General features: G+C 38.4%; 1 protein-coding gene across 8 annotated transcripts in view; it reads left to right on the plus strand.

Annotated features, from left to right (window-relative positions):
- The window catches only part of NEK6 (NIMA related kinase 6), a 143,761-nt gene that overhangs the window by 111,111 nt on the left and 13,123 nt on the right, over positions 1-19,527 (plus strand). For all 8 annotated transcript variants that reach the window (XM_062591089.1, XM_062591087.1, XM_062591083.1 and 5 more), the window contains exons 5-8: positions 1,638-1,748; positions 5,294-5,402; positions 6,667-6,774; positions 17,730-17,824. In XM_062591089.1, the coding sequence (XP_062447073.1) occupies positions 1,638-1,748; positions 5,294-5,402; positions 6,667-6,774; positions 17,730-17,824 (423 nt within the window). The remainder of the gene's footprint in view (positions 1-1,637; positions 1,749-5,293; positions 5,403-6,666; positions 6,775-17,729; positions 17,825-19,527) is intronic.

Below are 19,527 nucleotides of genomic sequence, written 5' to 3' on the forward strand. Positions count from 1 at the left end.
TGATGGATCATAACGATGTTTCTTTTGGCTTTGTAACCCCTGAAATGGACACATTGGGGTCACAGCTGCTCAGGAGATGAAATGCTCACTTTTGTAATTTTAAAATTTATTGCGTTTTTAGAAACGCAAGAGAAGGATAATATAATACAAAATGAGCATGAGAGAGAATAGAGAAATCTAGATATTACATTATCTTCTAAGCAATTACAGTTTTCTATTTTAAGAGATTCAGACATAAAATATTAAAACAGAAATTTTAATTTCTTGAGCTGGTTTCTTAATTTAGTCCTGTGAGTAAAGCATAACAAGACCAGGGGAAAAATACTTTCATAGTGCATATTAGCCTGCAAATTATCTGAAGCTCTGCTTTCTGTGGAGTAAAGGCTTTTGGAAGGACTGAAATCTGTGATAGCAAAATCTTTACCCCAAGTATTCAACTTGCTATGTGCCATGGACACAGAGTGTTTCCACTGTAAGGTGGTGGCTGATGGGAATATATTTCAGAGGCATCTTTATTCTGATAAAAGTGAGCCAGGTCTTTTGTTGTCGTATTTAAGCATTTGGGGTAATTTGGTGGAATTCAGGGAAAACAGTGTCTCAAAGTATAAACTTCCTTATGTCCAGCAGAGTTTGGAGTGGAGCAGTGTGGAGGCTTTCTTCAGCTGGCCCTCTGTGTTGGACTGGAGAATGCCAAAACGATGTTCTCTTAGATTCTTTGGATTTAATCTTTGGATTTAATCTATCTCAGACTTCAGACACAAGCTTGATACTGTCTTCTGTATTTCAGGATCAGCACATTGTGTGTCTCTGTGTGATCAGCATAGACTTTTTTCAGACTTTGGTTCTGCTAAGATGGCGGAACAGTTTTTTTGTATCTTAAGAGACAGAGACTAAACTGACTATACGTTTTCCAACTTAAATCCTTGCTTTTATTTTATGTGACCCTATTTGGTCTCTTCCTAGCTTAAATGTTTGTCAGTTTGGGTTATACAACAGTTTAATGAGGCCAGCTTTCCTAATTCTGTCTTTACATCTGAGAAGATGCAAATTTTAAAAGAACATATAAGAAAATACAAGCAAAATGCCAGTTGTAAATGTAATAAAAAGCTGTACTTGAAAAAAAATGAATTAGTGAAAATGTGAACATAAATAATGGGAAAAATAGATCAGCATATTGTGTACAATTTGTGCATTATTTTCCTTCTGTTACATTTTTGCTTTCCTTCTTATTCTTAGGATCAGAGAGCCTACAAGGAGTACTAGTACTATAATCAATTATTGGGTTTTTAGTTTATGTTTAAAGAAGAAAACGGTCAGTTATTGCCTAACCAAGTTTCTTTAAGGACATTGCTTTTGTATAATTTATGAGCTTACAGTGGAAGAGGCTTTTTCACCCCAATTCTGTCCTCGATTGCATATTTTAAAAAGACATTTTATTGCTGTTGTTGCTGTGCTTGTGATAAATGATCACATTTGTTATTTTTGTGTGTGCGTAATGGCCCAGAGCACTCTTTCTAGCTGTACCTATTCTAAATCGTTTTGCATAATGATTACAAAAGTGGGTGTGGGTATTGTATCCTTGAGTTGAAATTACTACATTGTTACCTATTTTCATCTTGCACTTTCTCAATATGCAGCAACTGAACCACCCCAATATAATTAAGTATTTGGATTCTTTTATCGAAGACAATGAGCTCAACATCGTCCTGGAACTGGCAGATGCTGGTGATCTCTCTCAGATGATTAAGGTAAGGGCATGTCAAGTCTAAAGTACTGCAAACTTTCAGGATTATGTAAGGTACAAGGGCCATGGAGGTAAGCAGATTTGTAGTAGAAATGTGCTCTGATTCTCCTCTTGCAGTTTTATGCAGGAACAGGGTGATTGCAGGGTCTAAACCCAAGGGTCTGGGGCCATTTTAAACTCACTAGGGTATGCTGCCTGCTTCTGCCTGCTGTTTCAGAGGGAACTAGCCAGCATGATTTGGTGGGAAGTATGTATTATTTTGCAAGGCTGATGTATTCAATCTGTGATTAGGGACATTTAATTATTGCTAGGTATACTATTCACGTAACCTGTCTGCCACACTGAAGACATTTTAGAAAGTGTATTGACTTTTTTTGCAACAGGGATTTGGGATTGAGAAAATGTTTCAAGTGCTTGCTCTTCTCTTATGTTGCTCTTAGGAATACTTGTATTGCTGGAAACCAGCTTTAGTTAAGCTGTTACCACCTGCTTTTATATTTTCTTTGACATGTTAATCTTTAGACATACATCCCTTGTGAAAACAGATGTGTTATATCATGTTTGTTAGCACTCTCAACCTTCTCTCCATGTTTTACCTGGTTTTTTGCCATCATTATTCTGTAATTATCATAAATGAATGTTTGGAAAGTTCTCCTCCTCCTTGTTGTCACAGTTAAAATATCTTACTAACAGATTTGTTTTCTGTGCCAGCAGAGCTATGAGGCACTAGGCCAAAGGCTGTCAAACGAGTTACCGGTGCAGTCCGTAGTCAGGGGCTAAGTTTACAGTGTCTGTGAAAGTCTGCTCCATTTCAGAGAAGAATCTTCCCTGGGGTGGGGAGAGCTGAGGATCAATGTTCAGCAGAGAACTTTCTGGGGAGCACCCACGAGATATTACCTGAATCCACAGGCAGTTGCTAGAGTTAACAACGACAGCATCTGCCCCAAATCTGAGGGGTGAGCTGCTAGTGCTGCAAGTCCGCTTGGAAGCTGATGTTGCTGCCTGGCTCTGCAGCGTCTCATGCCGAAGGCAGCCTCCTGCCGGGGTGCGGGCTCGCCCCTGCTCGTGCTCGCGGGAGAGCCTCCAGACAACGTGCTCGGTGACTGGCAAAGCTCATGTATGCTTCCCAGCTTTCAGCTCTGCTGTTCTGTAGTTTATTATATGTTTCACCCTTTCCCAACACCTCTTAGAAAATACGCAGTTTATTGCAGGCTTTTAGTAGCTTCAGTTAAAGATAGAAAGAAAACAACGCTTGTGAGAGCAAGAATTAGGGTGGTGACCATGCTGAGGTGCAAGTATTTTGCTTGATGTTTAAATTTTAGCTTATAAAAAGTGTTACCTGCATAACTTCAGAGATCTTCTTGTATAAAATATTTGCATGCTTAGGATTTTAGTTTAAAACTTTTCCTGGTAGTAAATATCTTCATTTTCTATCAGATTTGTAATTTCATTTTCTGAAAATTATTTTTTCATTGTATGCTAGGAATTACGTTTTCTGAAACCTGATTTGTTGATTCTTAGGTTGATAACTTTAACAAAACTGTAAGTTGTGTGTTCTCTCTGTCAGCGCTCCCTGGTCTGGTTCATTTTCCCACATATTTGTTGCAGGCATAAAGATGATGCCCTGCGTTTTTTCAAGGTCTTATAAATGGTGTTTTTCCATTTAGTGCAAATCTCTGTTGAAGTAGTTTTAAAAAGCAAACCCCAAAAATAAGAGGGCATGAAGGAAGATCTCCTAACTGTTGTAGCTTGAAAATAAAATTGAAGAAACACAGTTTGCCTGCTTCCTCCTCGGTGTCTCCCCTCCACCCTCCTGCCTGATCTCTCTGGAATTAAAACTTATGTTAGGATTTTCAGGTTCAGAGAGGCGGTAGGAACAGCAATAACAACACACTGAAGGTGCGAGAGTGATAAAAACAGGGGCTGCCTTTGTCACGCCCCTGTTGCCTGCATTATTTATGAGGTACTGTAGAGCTGGTGTAGCAGAGTGTTGCCGGATAACCCACTGGAGAGTTGGGACTTCCTTGTAATCGTCAGGCAAGTCTTATTGGACATGACATTTGGAAAATCATCACTTGTGGTTGTGCATATCCACTCCTTACTACTATAATGAAAATTAAATAATATCGTGTATGTAACACTTTGTCCATCACACTCTGTAATTCATCTGTGCTCTCTTTCAAGTTTTGGGTTGAAACTGTTGCAAGCTGTCAGATTTGCTGCTTGGGGAATTGCACGGTCATGCCCTTCGCAGCTGATCTGCAAAATTAAGATTTGCCATTACTTGAGTCAAACAAGAACCATTAGCAACATTTCACATGAAATAAAAAATGTGACAATGGACATCAGATGTCTGTACCGAAAGGAGAAAACAGAAGATGCAGAATATGGGCACTTTGAACCGATTTGCTCCTTTATGCTTGCTCTTACATGGTTCTAATGGAAATTCTGACATCTTTAATGCAAAAGAAATGCTGTTGTAGAGTTAGGAGGATGTACAGCATTTTCCAAAATTGTGATCACATAATGTTACCTTGTATGTCAAAGAATGAGGATAAATCTTAAACCATTGGAAGGTGTGAAGTGTATCAGGCATGTGTCTGGTTGGTACAGTAGATGAGGAACTTGCTCAGTATCTGGCACAAGAATCAGCAGTGAGAAGTTGGAGACCAAGAATCAAAAGTAGTGGAATTTTAGGAAGTATTGGAGGAGGGCTGGGGAATCTGGGGCATCATCCACGTGACTGAAAGACATCCATGAAGTGGAAAAAAAATAGTTGACTATATATAATGTGTAACTTCCACTGGGTAGACAGCTGGTAGATTGCTTGGGAAGATGACTTAAGTTTTCTAGATAAGCATATTGCACTGTTCTTTGTGATGGTCATGATTATTTTACCTGAGAGTTATTGATGCTCAGAGCTCCATGATACTTGGACTCAGTTATACTTCGCACTTCATAAACACAAATGAACAGTCTTCCTCCAGATTTTTGTCTGACTTGACCTGTAATATCTTTGCATCTCACTAGAGAAAGTTCAGTTAATTTAACGCTCCCATTATGCATGAAATAGAGGATATTATTCTACCTGAGCAGAGAAGAAAAACAAATACTTTATTGATGCTATTACAGTCTTTTGAAACAGAGAAACTGATTTTATTGTTGTTGTTAACAGACTGTACAATAACAGATGTTTACAAGCTTTGTTTTTAATCATACTTTGTTACTTAAGGCAAAATATTTGAGATATTTGTTGTTTTGAAGCATTAAATATGCTTTGCAAGGTAATTAAGGAGATTAATGCTAATTATAATTGGTGTCCATTCAAAAATGTCAAATCTACTTAAGCATATTTTTCATAATAGTTGTTAATTAGTGAACTGCACTGAAGTTTACATACAGCGAGAAGGAGTTAAATGGTAATCAAAAGGAAAGTCATGCTGCTGCAGATCTAGAAGACATGAGCAACCTGCATCTGACTAACATGAGTCCAGGAATGGGACAAATATGTTACTTCTTCACTGATATTTTATTTATTTCCTTCCACAGTATTTTAAAAAGCAGAAACGGTTAATCCCGGAAAGGACGGTGTGGAAATATTTTGTGCAGTTATGCAGTGCAGTTGAACACATGCACTCCCGCAGGGTGATGCACAGAGGTAACATTAATTCAGTCTCTTTTCACTGAATAATAATATAATGTTCCAATTAGTAAGCGCCTACATTCAAAAACAATTATGCTGATGTTCAGCCAATGCATGTTTAGAGAGGCTGGAGCTTGCAAGATGGATATCTCCTTCTGTCTTTTGCATCATTGTTAAAGGATTCGGTCCGAAGTGAGTGTGATATTAGGAAGATGAGCTGCTTTGTATTCCAGACACTGATATTAAGTAGAAGTGTCAAACTTGCCATTAGAAGAGAGTCAGAAGTAAAATGCGGAGACCACTGGATGCAGTGAACTCTAAGAAATAGTCTTCATTATATGAGCTGTGACCTTAGAAAGTTTAGAAGAGTTTTTCTGTCACGCGAGCTTTTCTGAAATATTAATACAAATATGTTCCACACTTTCTCTCATACCCTGTTCCCAATTTTTATTAATTATTTTAGAATCTCATCTTAGAGCTTTTTATCATTTTGGGTTCTATCCAAAAATTACATTGCTTCTTTCAATGTAAATGAAATGCTTTGTGAAAGACTTGACCCAGGAAATGCAAATATCCCAAAGGGCGCTAATAGCAATCTCTGCTGCTCATTATTTTCATTCTCCTCACAAGCAGTGAATTCTTCACTATTCTTTTCAGGAAAGAGAGAGGTAGCATTTTGCCTTCTGTATACATCTTCTGATCTAGCTTCTGAGTTTTGCATAAATTAAATCTACAGTTGGTAGCTGAAATTTGGAATCTATCACATTTAGTCATCTTTAACTTGTGGGGAAAGAGTCTTACAGATGCAAACCCTGGTGTGACTACTTGGGGCACTTGGGTTCAAGTAATTTTTACACTACATAAACAAAACATGCTGTATAAAGCCCAGAATTTTTGTAGTGTAGGACAGTAATTTGCCATTGGTATAAAGGGAACATGACATACAGTACTTTTTCCTGTAGAAAATGATCCTTTCCAAAGGGAAGCAGACTTAAGTATTTCTTTGATTTCTGTTGCTGAAAGAGGTTGCCTCTGTTCTGTTACGCTGTTTCCCTATAACACTTTGCTCATTGTTTTTTCTTGTGTGCTAAGAAGTGTACTCTCTCCTTTTTTTTTGGTAACTTGAAGCCTTGGAAGATTCAGCCTATCAAAGCTGTGAAAAACATGGTTCTGATCGAGTCTCTTTTGTACGGAAGGAGCTCCAGGCTATGTCTCTATTGCAGTATTAGAACCAGATAACCTTTTGTGGCTTTGACCTTTTCCCTTTCTTTTCTTGCAGACATAAAACCTGCCAATGTGTTTATAACAGCCACAGGGGTGGTGAAACTGGGAGATCTTGGATTAGGCCGGTTTTTTAGTTCTAAAACCACTGCAGCACATTCCTTAGGTAAGGAGATATTTTGTAGACATTAAGCAAGCACAGCTATACAGTTGTCAGCTGTTTTTCAAAATACGTGTTATCCCTCCTTGCTCAATGAACACACAGTTTTGTATGATATGTATTTTAAGTAGTATTGAAACACCTGGAATCTTCATCTAAAAGTTTTAAACGATTTTCGTCATACAAAATACCACTTGGTATTTTTTCTGGAGCATGGTCTTGTCTGGTAAGTATATGGTTTATAGCAAATGTAACAAAGTTGTCATATGCAGCTTTCCCACTCAAAATAGCGTATTTTGTATGCCTGCACTCGGCATGCTAAAATTAGCTGTTATACCGCCGACACTTTCAGCAGATGCTGGTCAGCCATCTTCCTCTGAGATGCAACTCTGACTGCTGTCTGAGGTAAGGCAGATGTTTAAAGCCCTCGTGCTTCATCTGTTCCAAGGAAGGACTTCCTCTAAAGCTTGAGCTGAATTTCAGGTAAAGACACAAGTTTTCTGAATGCCTTCCACATATCTCTGGGTCTTTTCCTAGCCTTCTTTCTGTGTGGCTGATTGTTCTTGCTGAAGTGTAGTACCTTGCTTTTGTTCTTACTGAATTGGATCCTGCTTCCAGACTCTCCTGTTCACACTCGCTCTGAATTTTTGTTCTGTACTCTGCTGTGCTATGGTTCATCTCAGGTTGTCATCCACAAAGGTAATAGCATACTTGGTATTGCCATCATCCCCCATGTTAGTGGGCCAGCTGAGCAGAACCAGAACTAACGGATGTCTTGCAGAACTTTGCTGAGATGACCTTGTGTTTTGACCATGAACTGCTTTCCAAACAGTTTTGCATCCATGGAATAGTTTCAGTTAGACAGTTTTCACAGTTTGCTTTTATCAAAACCTTTTGTAACTTTGCTTAAAAGTTTTAATAAGGTTGTAAGATACCTTTGCATCTCTCTCTCTTTCTCTTTCTCTCAAGCCCATTACCTTGCTATAGAAGAAAATTAGGTCGTGGGAGATGGTGTGTTCTGCACTAGTCATGCTGACTGTACCTTTTTTTCCTGTGTTTTATACCTGGCATGATTGTGTATGTCCAGTATTTTTCTGGGAACTGAAATTAAGTTGACTGGTTTCTGATGTCTGGGTTCTTCTCTCCCTTTCTCCTTTCCTCCATATCACCATGTAAAGACACTCTCCTAGCCTCTTTTAATTCCTTTGGTATCTCACCCATCTGTCATGGGTTCTCAGTGATAACTGATAAAAGCTATGAGATATCACAGGATGAAATTTGGAAGACTTGCATTCTAGTATGTACTTGTGCTTTCCTAAGTTATACTCTTGTTACTAACACTAATTTGTTAGTCACCTGGTTTACACTTAATCTCTTTCATGCTTTATCAGTATTTCCAAATGGTATTGTCATGTGGCAGTTAATATAAAAAAGTCAGTTCTAAACCATATCACACACAGCTTATTAGAGATACCTTCCGATGTATTGCAGAAAATTGATTTTTTGCGTCATTGTAAAATCAAAATTGCAATTAGATATTTTTTAGTGAATAGATAGTTTTTAAAAATGGCAAACTGTAAATCATTACAAAAAAGAAGCCCTATTTATGATCTTAAAAGAAGGAGCTCTAGAATATCAGAGTGAGCATATACTTTTTTTCATGTCTTATAAATATGTTCTTAAAATCCATTACTTATTTCATGTTTTCATGCTTTCATACTTTCCTCTTTATACAATTTGAGATCTTTTGAAAAAGTCCTCTTTAAGAAGAAAACATTTCATTATGTATAAAATGATAACATAAATGATGTTTTATTAACATGAAGGTTTCTGTTAGCATTCATTGTGATGCTATATAGATAACTATACAGTATGTACATTTCATTAATTCCTGAGTAATTCTTTAAGTCTTACAGTGCCCAGTATAAAATATTTGATAATTGTTCATTTTCTTCTGTATATGTATAATCTCTTAAGCAGGGGCTCATTTTTGCATTCTCAATAATAGATCTGTATTTTGTGAGTTCAAAAGGTACTTCGATGTTAGAGCAGAGAAGTAACTTTGCCCTTTAGTGCAGCGTTTAAATTCTTTTGTGTTTAGCTCTCACCATTGATTTTGGAACATGCCAGATTTGTTCCAGCGTTTGTCTCTATGCTTGCAGTTTCCTCTGTCGCGTATGTTTTGCTTGTATTACTTCTCTAATGTGAATAAAACCTTAGTATTCCCTCGAATGATGCTAGGGCTTTTATGCATACAAAAAAGGAAGATACGTGCCTTATTATTATGTGTATGTGTGTCTACAAAAGACAAAAAAAAAAAAAAAAGGTGAGGCACTTCTTATTTTCATAAAATATTAAGAGATTTCTTTGCATTAAAAGTTATCCTAGAATATCTATACTAAACAGATTAAAATAAATCCTTTTTATACAAAGGTACAATCACATCATCTCACTAGGCAAAAATATGATCATGTCTAATAATATGATTTTATCTAGTTTGACTGCTGCACTTATTAATAAGAATAAATTGGAGCTTAGCAACTGGCTGCACATGTAAGCCAAGCTTGTGACCTTTATTGGAGTTGTTCCTAATGGAGAGAGCTGCTGCAGTAGGAGTTAAGCGTCTCCGGGGCGAACCTGGCCGGTCCGTGGATCAATAGCATCCTGAAGGCGGCAGGCGGTTAAGCTGCCAAAAGCTAACGGAGGCAAAGTGAGCAACTTTGGCATCCAAGTGTGTGCGTGCGTTTGTGGGAAGGCAGGGGATGGGCCAGCCACCGCTTGCACTGGTTGCAGTTTCCAAATAAAAAGAACATTTTTTACAATTACAGAATAACATGAAGCTTTGGGGGGTGGGAGGGTAATTTGCCAGATTTATAGGTTTTATTGCAGCAGGACATGTTCTGATCTTGGTTTGGTTTAACGAAGACATTTGTTTAAGGAGGGCAGAATGCCGGGTGCAGCGCGGAGCAGCGCGCGGAGCAGCGCGCGGAGCAGCGCGCGGGCTGGCTGTGCTCTGGGTGCTCGCTGTCACCGTGTTGCCCTGGCAACCGCCCTGAACTGTAATTTCAATGGCTGCTGACCCATGAATTGAACGCAGGGCTTATGCAAATATATTCATCTAATTTTTTTTTCTTTCTTTGTATTTGCTAACATCAGATTGGCATAAAAGGGCATTAGGCAGTAGCGCAACCCGTCTGACAGGTGTACTATCCGGCTGTGGCAGCGCGGCCGCTTCAGTGTCAGGAACGGGAGCCATAATTAGAGCAAGGAACAGAATGAACGTCAAACGAATTACCAGGCAGCAGATCATATTTGTCAGGAAGGATTGCATACATAAAAATTAAGTGACAGTACATGCCGGGGTAATGAAAGAAAAATGAAAGATTTGCCCATACACCGTTCGCAAGGCACAAGCGAGTGTCTTGCTTGGAGCAACAGCAGGCTGCATGACAAATTGCACCGCTGGATGTTGGGTCTCCGGTCTGACCAACAGCGCACGTTCGTTCGGCGGCGGAAAGCGAGGGCCGCTTAAAAAATCCCTGCGGGGCAGACCTGCAGAAAGGTAAACTTGGCTACCTGCTGGCCTCACTAACCGTTACACTAGTACAACAAAACTCTGCATCAGTAAAGACAGAAGCATGGTTGGATGAACGGTAAACAGTAAAAATGGTGAAATCCCTCCAGCCAGCAAGGGAGACGCAAGGCTGTGGATGGATTCACGTTTTCCCTCTTCCCTCTATGCCTTGTGAGAGAAGAGAGGAACTCCTTTTACATAGGGAGAGCTCTTCACTGCATGAGCTTTGCCAGAAATCTCCCATATTTTAAAGGTAATCAGTCTTATCTAAGGTGAATTTTATTTTTGTCATTGCAACATGGTTGCTTACTGTCCTTCTTTCCTTGCCTAATTAAGTTGCCCCTGTAGCAAAACCTCCAGGTTTTAGTTTAAATGGAGTTGAGTTTGCATATCAAAAAAGTTTCATTTTATGGGCAGAGGAGGAGAAATTTGAGATGAGATGAGGAGGAATTTCTTTCTTTCTTTTCTTTTTTCTTTCTTTTTCTTTTTTTTTTTTTTTAAGTACTGCTGATTTTCTTGGAAAACTTTTACAGACTATTCCTTTGGGGACTGTGAGCATTTATTACATTTGTATTTTTTTTTCCTTTTGCATGAGTATTTTTTCCCTAGAAGAGCCATATGATACCTGTTTGACAGCCTGTTTCACTACAAGAAGCGACTATATTTAACTGAGGGCTTTGCACCCAGTTCCAGTGAAGTGACATTTGGATATTGTAGTTTGGGTGGATGGTATCATACAGTTTGGGTTATGTTGATTTTCCACTCATGGTGCATAGTATGTTTCAAGTTGTTGTTACTTTCTTTCAGGATTTAAAAAGAATAGGAATATGTATTTTCTAATGTTTAACTGATTGTTTTGTTATTTATTTTAAGCTTCTTGATAAAGTGGGCATCCAGAGAAATAATTTGTTGGTTAACAGTATTCTAAAGTACTTGTTAGAAATATTTCGAGTCATAAACTTTTGCTGTAAGACCTGCTTAGTTATAAGACAAGAACTGTAAGTAGGAAAACATGTAAATACTGAATAGACTTTGGAAAACTTAACAATGAACTGATAGATTTAGATTTATGAGGAGCTATAATAAATAAAGAGAATTCCCATGAATGTTAACATAGGTAACTTTATTGTGAAACTGTGCATAATGCTCACTTTTAGCTAAATAAGCTTGGCATTATCCCAAGCTTCTAATTGGCTTAATGTTTTGAAAAAAATACTTTTACCCAGAATAGTCTTGTTTCAGAGCAGATGATCTATTCTTTATTCTTGGACAAGAATAAACTTGGAATAGATTTTCCTTTTGGGGGATACATACAAGTCAAACCTTCCCACATCAGAGGATGCAAGTGGCTGTGGATCAGAGAGATGCAAGGTGGGCACAAGGGCCAGCAGGGAGTAACTCTGTGTTCGTGAGGGGAGCTCTCGTGAGCTCGACATTTTTTTTTTTCCTTTTTTTTTCTTGCGAAGCCATTTTGCCATCCCAAGTGAAACTGCTGTTACTTCAAGGATCTGGAAAACATTATTTGTTAAGAGAAAGTGGACTCTAAAAATCTCTGCCTAGAATTGTAATAGCCAGTATTTTCTGCATCATGAGAAAATTTGGCCTTTTAGTTTATGCGTGAAGTACTGTATTTGTGGAAAAAAGGATTGCAGAATCATTGCAGGAATATTGCAGTATCTACATGAAAAAAAAATTGACTCTAAAGACTTGTTAGAGTTGCGTATGTAATTAAATGCTAATAAGAAAAATTTATGAAAGCTTAAAGCAACACCTCTCTTAGAAACAGCTGTAGGACTATATGCATAATATTTAATCTCTCTGTAAGAATGAGTAGATTTAATCTGATTTTTTTTTTTCCTTAAGTAACTAGTGTGGATACCTCACAATGAGATTTGAAGGAATTTAAAGCGTATTTTAGGGCAGTGCACTTGTCTCCCAGCTGGTTCCTGGAAACCTTGTGGCAGTTCTGTAACTAATAAATGACTGAAGTAAGAAAAACAACCTGAGAAGCTGTATCATATCTGACCTGTGTTACTGAATGATTCTTCATTATTCTGAAGTACCTTATCCTTGATGATTGAGAATATCGGAAAGTTCTTGTGTTTTTAATAGATTGATAGATTGCAGAAGACTAGGACGAGGTTACCTCTCCTGAAAACATGACAGATTCTTCTTCTAGGAAAAGATCTCGACCTTCTTGCTAATGAGCATTTAATTACCCTAAGTATTGAAAACTTGCAGACATCAATACTTATGAAATTGTTAAATAATGCTGTAAATGTTTCTTGATAACCTGCAAGTTACGTTTCCAAGTAGAATTTCTTCCCTGCTGTATTTGCACCACTGATATTGCTGAAACATATTATAACATATTAAAACATGTGGCCATAACTTTTGCATGCTGAAGTTAAGCTTCTAGTTCTGAGTTTTTTAAATTATTCATTCAAAGTGTGGTTTTTTGTTTTAACAACCACATTATTCATGGATGGTACCTCAGGTTTTTTGAGCATATTTTTTGCCTTTTTCATATGTAGTGAACATATTTCAAAAATCACAAGTATTTCAAAACATTGTGAAGTTTGTTTTGACAGGAGTAGAACATCTCTAGAAAGGAGGAGTGCTTTAATCAACATTACCCCTTTGAGGCCTGTGTTGTGCTCTGATATCTCTTGGTTTGAAACTGGGAATACTCTGTAAAGATACAATAAAGGTCAGAATTTGTTAGGTTCTTTCATATTCGGAGCTGTGTTGCCTGCTGTGAGAAAGAAAAGTGATAGATTCAGAAACACTGTGCAGCTCAGTATTAAAAATTAGCTGGAAGGTACTGGTGAATGTGAAAGAATAGAAACTTTCCTTATCAGTGGTTCCTCATATGTTGAAGGCAAATATGACTCTGGAGTTGGAGCAGTTTCAAGAGATGCCTGTATTTTATAGCATTTTTTTAAAAACAGAACCTCTTAAAGTATTTGGAAATACTTTGCACAGAATCAGTCTAGCGACAGTCTGCCAAACAGCGTGGGGACTGTTGCTGCGAGAGACTAGTCTGCGGTGCCTTCAGTTCAGCGAATGCGAACGTGTTGGGGAGAGGCTCCTACACGAACAACTCGGATTTCTTCTTTTTCTATCTATGAGGAGCTAAGTGCAAGTTTCACGGGAAGCGTTGGTACCTGGAGAACCTGTGCTTGCCCAGGATGGAGCTCTGTACGCAAGAGGAGACACAGTTGTGCTGTGGGAATGTGTACTAATAACTCAGCAACTGTCACTCATGACAAGAAAAAAAACACTTCTCATTCAAGCTGAAAAATCTTTGCAAAGCGGGTGAGCATAATTTTCCTTATTTAGCGAAGGACGTACGGGAGCAGTTCTGTGGCAGATTTGGGGGTTCAGCTCAGTGTATTGATGCTCACTGGTTGCTATAATCACACAGGTTTTGTGATTCAAACTATGAGAGGAAGAGAATTTGAATTTTATTTCTGGAATAACTTTGCTGCCTTGGCTTTGTAGTTTTCTGGCGAAACAAGAGACTTAGCTCTTAATCTAACTCAGAATAATTAGCATTTCCTTCACTCGGGAGTTGCACGGTTCCCGGAGATGTTCTGGTGCAGTGGGTGTTTCAGCTGTGGCGCACAGACAGTGCTTAGGGGAGTAGGAAGCAGTGCTGTTCTGGTATCTCTGAAGTGGGCTGATATTCAAGTGAAGTGCTCAGACTTTTAGGAATAGAATGAGAAGATGCTTACTTAGTCATAATCTTCTGTAAAGTTTTGCAACCTTTGTAACTTTAAAGGCATTACACTGCCAGCTGGTGATTAGTATTGAATCTGAACAATATTTTATATTTTCAGCAGGGCAAATGCCAAAGAAAGTTTCTGATTAATAGTCTCCGATTAGACTATTCTGTCAAATTGACTAATGTAATGCAATGGTGAGCCCTGGCTGATTACTTTGGAAGTCTTGTGCGGTTTTCTAGAAGATGCTCATTACAGGAGATTCCCACATAATGTTGGACAGGCCATAAAGAGAATTGGGCTTGTCAGTCTTTTATCATGACAGTTATTTAAAAATTAATGCATCAGTTTTGAAACGCAGAGACCTGCTTGTTCATATATTTGCTGACAACACTGCAGTAATGATAGGTAAATGTGCAAGGTAGGCTTCGTAAAATCAGCTCAGGCGTGGGCTGCTCCACAGACCTATTTAATATAATGGAACAGACTAATGCACAAAAAATCAGATACAGGCTATAACGCACTCATCCGTATTATAAACCCTGTCATTCTGCTTCGATCGAAGGTCGTTTTATGGCATTATCGAAAACGACAATTTTAAATTGAACATAGCCTGCTGAATATCGTGGAAGGCAAGGCCATAACTTTAGAGCCCACACGTTATTATTTGCTCTGAGCTTATTGCACAGTGACCCAGAATAACTGCGAGCAAGAACAGCTAAGGCTGGAGGCCGCCACGAGCACCAAGTACTCCAAAGCACGAAAGCTTGTGGGAGTAAAAGTTGGCATGATCTTTGTGTTTGCTCCTGCTGCTTCTACGTGCTATGATGCACCCATCCTCAGCTCCTTTCATTGCTATCAGGGCTACCGCGATTCCTGCTTTTGCTGCTACTTTAGCTTTCTTGACAGATCTGAGAAAAGCAGAGTTGAGGAGTTAAAAGGTAGGGAAGTGTCTTGCACATCGATGTTTAGTGGAGTCTTACAAAACAGTCCTTAAAAAGAACTTCACATAATGATTCAAAGCTATTAAAACCAAATGTAGTTCTTTCACAGAGCTTTGCAAAAAATATGGGAATTGGTTGCAGGCTGTGCTGTCCCATTATGTACATTTTACATGTAAATGAGAGAGAGCCATAAAAAGTATTGGATTCGTTGAATGTGGTGGTCTGTAGAGTTATTCCATACAGTTAGAAATTCGTTAACCGTGGACAGAACCCTGATTGCACCCCCACACAGAGGCCTTTGCTGGCATTTTGAGCTAGCCTGATCTGGGACAGTGTCAATTTGGTATATTTCTAGACTGGATACAGTATTACTGAGCTGATGGCTATAGGAGGAAAGTGTTACATTCCCATGCTAGTTCTGCCATACTCAGTTTTAATCTCTGGGTTGTTATGTTTCCTGTCATGCAGTTTGTGTAGAATTTTTAAAAAAATAATTTCTCATTAAGGTACCTCCACACTGAAAGTAAAGTAATTGCTTATTTGAATGACCTGTAAATGCAAGCTGAGTTTATCATATAAGGCACCTGATGAGTGAAATTTCCTAGGGGACCAAATAAATGAGCTAGTCAGAGAAGTGGTCCCCTTTCTTGGTTATTTGGTCTATTTTGGTAAGCAGTGCTGCAATAACTGTATTTCTGTAACTTCTTACGTTTCACACCAATGTCACGGCATTCATTTCACTATATACATTGCATTTCCGAATGACTCTGAGTAAATGTTGTTAAGATTTAGTAGACTCAAGCGTATTTAAATGCATAACCAGAAGATAGAATAAAGATTAGAGTTTTTTATTTAAGCTGTCTTAATTTTCACCCTAGAGAAGGAAAATGCCATGGGCATTTACTGTGGAGTAGCTGGTGCAACATGATCCCAGTTTACCCCACAGAAGACAGACAGTGTCAGAATGTGGCAAAGCCCTTGGGAATGGCATGTGCATTGCACCCGTACTTCCAGTAAGACCCATAAGACTGGGAATGATTGGGCAAGCTAGGGAATGCTTTGGAAGAAACTGGATAGTTGCATTTCAGCACTGATAGTACTAATTTCAAACCAATGCTCTTTGACTGAATTGCCCAAGAGAAGATTTTTATACTTCTCTAATTTCTGACTCCTGTTAGGCTGCTGGTGTACTGCGAGCTAGTGTTGTCTTACTCTCCGGTGCTGCCCACACCTGACCACGTCTCTTTGGTATTTTGGCTTTGTGAGTTCTTTGGGGCTGTAAACATCTTTCTGTCCTGTGAGTTGTACGGTGCCTGTATCAGTGGGACCCAGGCCTGTGTTCATGTTTTCTGGATGACAGGAGAATGCAAAAAAGTTTTGGATTCATATGTATACGTAACACTGCATGGTCTAAGCTAACAGTTTCCAAGGTTATTTTGGTCGGGTATCCTGCAGGCAGCAGCAGCCCGGCTCTGTGCTGGATTGCATCTGCGCTGTGGGCAGGAATTTTGCTCTTCAGGAACCAACTGCCTTCCAGCGCTAGTAGTTGGTGTCCTTCAGTGTAGGACCCTTCTTAGGGAAGCTGGGAGAAGGTAGTGCCTGTGCTCCCCTTCTCTCTGACATCCTCATTCATGTGATTAGGAGTCTTTAAGCTGTCCACTCTCAGGATTTCGAATGAAGAAATTGAAAAGTGAATGTTGCAGACAAATTAAACGTTTGCCATCCTGTGAAAAAGATCTTTAATTAGCAGAAAGATACACTGGAATGTGAAAAGAATAAAAAATTGACAGGAGATGGGCAAGCAGGGGAAGCAGGAAAAATGGCATATAAAGCCCTTGGATGTTTTACTAAATGATGTATCTGATGATTATTTGATGTAGTTGAGAATGCCAGGATGTCTTGTATTTTCAATACCACAATTGAAACTTACTTAGGATTTTGAAGAGAAAGTCTTTTTGAGGTAAGGAATTTATTAATAAGTTCCTCTAACTCATGTCCAAAATGCTATGATAAGTTACTTTTGTTAAAATACAGACTTCTGAAACTACATAGAAATTCCACAGCTTCTGCTGTGACTGCAAGTTGGAACAGTATTTTAAAGTTTGGAATTATCATCTTCATTCTTTCAGAAAGTTTTTGAATACCTTTCTGATGTTGGGCTTGTTACCGCCATTTGTTTGCTATAGTAAGTGGTCTTCTGAACTCTTAAAAGTTCAGAAGACCATCACACCTCGAGCCGGGCTGTCGTGCTGCTAGGGTGGCAGATGTCAAGTGAACATTCGGTTGATACGCTGTCACCAGGTTCTTGTTTGAGCAATGAATGTTCATGACATCTAACTTGCAGTTTCGTATGCTGTTTAGTGAACCAGAGGAGATTGATCATCTATGGCCAGTCTATACATGCAAAATATTCCAAAGATGCTTGGAAGACTGGGAGGGGAAGAAAATTGTCCACAAATTTCAAAAATAAAAAAGATATTTTCAGTAATGCTTACTTGTCATCAGATTTTTTTTGTATTATTATATTTTTGGTTCTAGATACGAATAATTCTCTCGAAACCATGACTTGTTTTGGAATTACTCTGTGAATCTTCTAATGAGCTAGTTGTGCTAAACCTATTCCTTTAATGAAGGCGAACTTCTCTACAATATGGATTGTACTGTCACTTCCTAAGATGATGATTACTTCTTATTTGTTTTTTTTTTTTTTTTTTACAGTGGGAACTCCGTACTATATGTCCCCAGAAAGAATACATGAAAATGGCTATAACTTTAAATCCGATATCTGGTCTTTGGGCTGTTTATTGTATGAGGTAAATACCTTCTAACTTTTTTTTCCAGTTTGTCTTAACCACACAATAGAGTGAAACAGAAATTACAGTAGCTCAAACTTATTTTAGTTTAGTTGTTGGGAAACCTTACAGAAAATTAATTCTTTCGTGTGCTTTTTGAGCATTCACAACCAAGAGATCGTGATGTACAATACAGCACTTAGGCCAAGTTAATTTAGTGGGTCTCAGGGCATGCTGAGGATGTGGACCAGTTTGCTGGCATAGCATATTCGTTTCTCCTGCATATAGCCAGTTTATAAGCCGGTTTACTGGCATAGCATATTCGTTTCTCCTGCATACCGCATTTGTTTAAAAAATAGAAAGTTTTATGTGAATGTAAGCTACTGGTTTGTTAAATTGAATTGTGACCAATTGGACTACTTTAATTTCTAGAACTTTTGATAAAGAAAAATGGAATTTCTGTGTAATGTGAAATCATTGCTTCTGTGACTTGATTAGAATTTAGATGGAATATTTTTTAATTGTATATTATCTTATAGCCAACTGTACAGCATAAAGCAGCCTCATTTGGTATGAACTACATGCCTATTTTATAACTTCTTTCTTAAAGCAACTAAACTGATTTTAAAAGTGAATGCTGTGATTTTATAGTACTTACAAGTACTTTGAGTTTTGTGATTAAATTTTCAGCTGGGATCAAGGACTCTTGAGAAATATTGTATTCACTTAAAGTCTAATCTTAATCTTAAATGTATGGCACACATTTGAATTAAAGTGAAAGTGTATGGTCAACATTTAGAAGGTTTTTATCCCTTCTCAAAGAATTAAAGCTCCCTAGGTTATGTAATTACAAGAGTACTGCTCACATCTTCTTTGACTAATAGCCCTCCAAATGTCAGAGTTGTGCTTTCCTGTGTTACTTTATGTGAAATGATGAAATTGTGCTTCTCACTGCAACTTTTCATAACCACGTGGAATAGGAGAATAAACAGAAATGTGTTTTTTGAACCTATCAGATGTGAAAACAGTTACAATTAGCAGGTACTTCAACTTGCTGTTGAAATGAGTCTTCTGGGACAAGGTGGTATGGAAGCAACTTCCCCTTAAAAGCACAGAACACAGCTTTCCCCAGCTGGAGTTGAGTGCTTGTCGTTATTTATATACTTCTGCAAGGGTACTTATCTAACATAACTAAATGCTTGTTACAGGAGGTAACCTACTGTTAGTGTAGTGCAAAGCCCTGAGTCATATCGTTCAGTAGGTGCCGATTTGTTTGTTGGCAGAGCGTGCAAGTGCCACGTGGTTTGCATCTTCAGAGAGAGAGATTGGTGCTGGGAACTTAATGAAATAAATCGATACAATCCTGCTAGAGGGATTGGACAGTCTTTGGGAGGAGTGCAGTGCTGGTCGTGTCTAACAGCCCCTTGCTTCTCACACAGAGCAGCAGCACAGTTGGCCTGGATACACTTATGGATTTGTATGTGATCCTAAAAATGTTCCTAAAAAAAAAGTAGGCATTTCTTCTATACTCCTACCAGTATCCATGCAAAGTCTCTCTTTCCACAATAAGGTAAAGGCTCTTTAGACAGGCAGTTCACATTTACTGACTTCCTGGACGCTTGATATGCCATAGAGTTTAGTTAAGGAAAAAGAGTTACCTGGATGTAACAAATGCCTCATAAATGACCACAAGCAGCATAATGTCCCGGCATTGCCATTAGTAG

Source organism: Rhea pennata, chromosome 18 (genome assembly GCF_028389875.1).
Source record: "Rhea pennata isolate bPtePen1 chromosome 18, bPtePen1.pri, whole genome shotgun sequence".
Classification (NCBI taxonomy): Eukaryota; Metazoa; Chordata; class Aves; order Rheiformes; family Rheidae; genus Rhea; species Rhea pennata.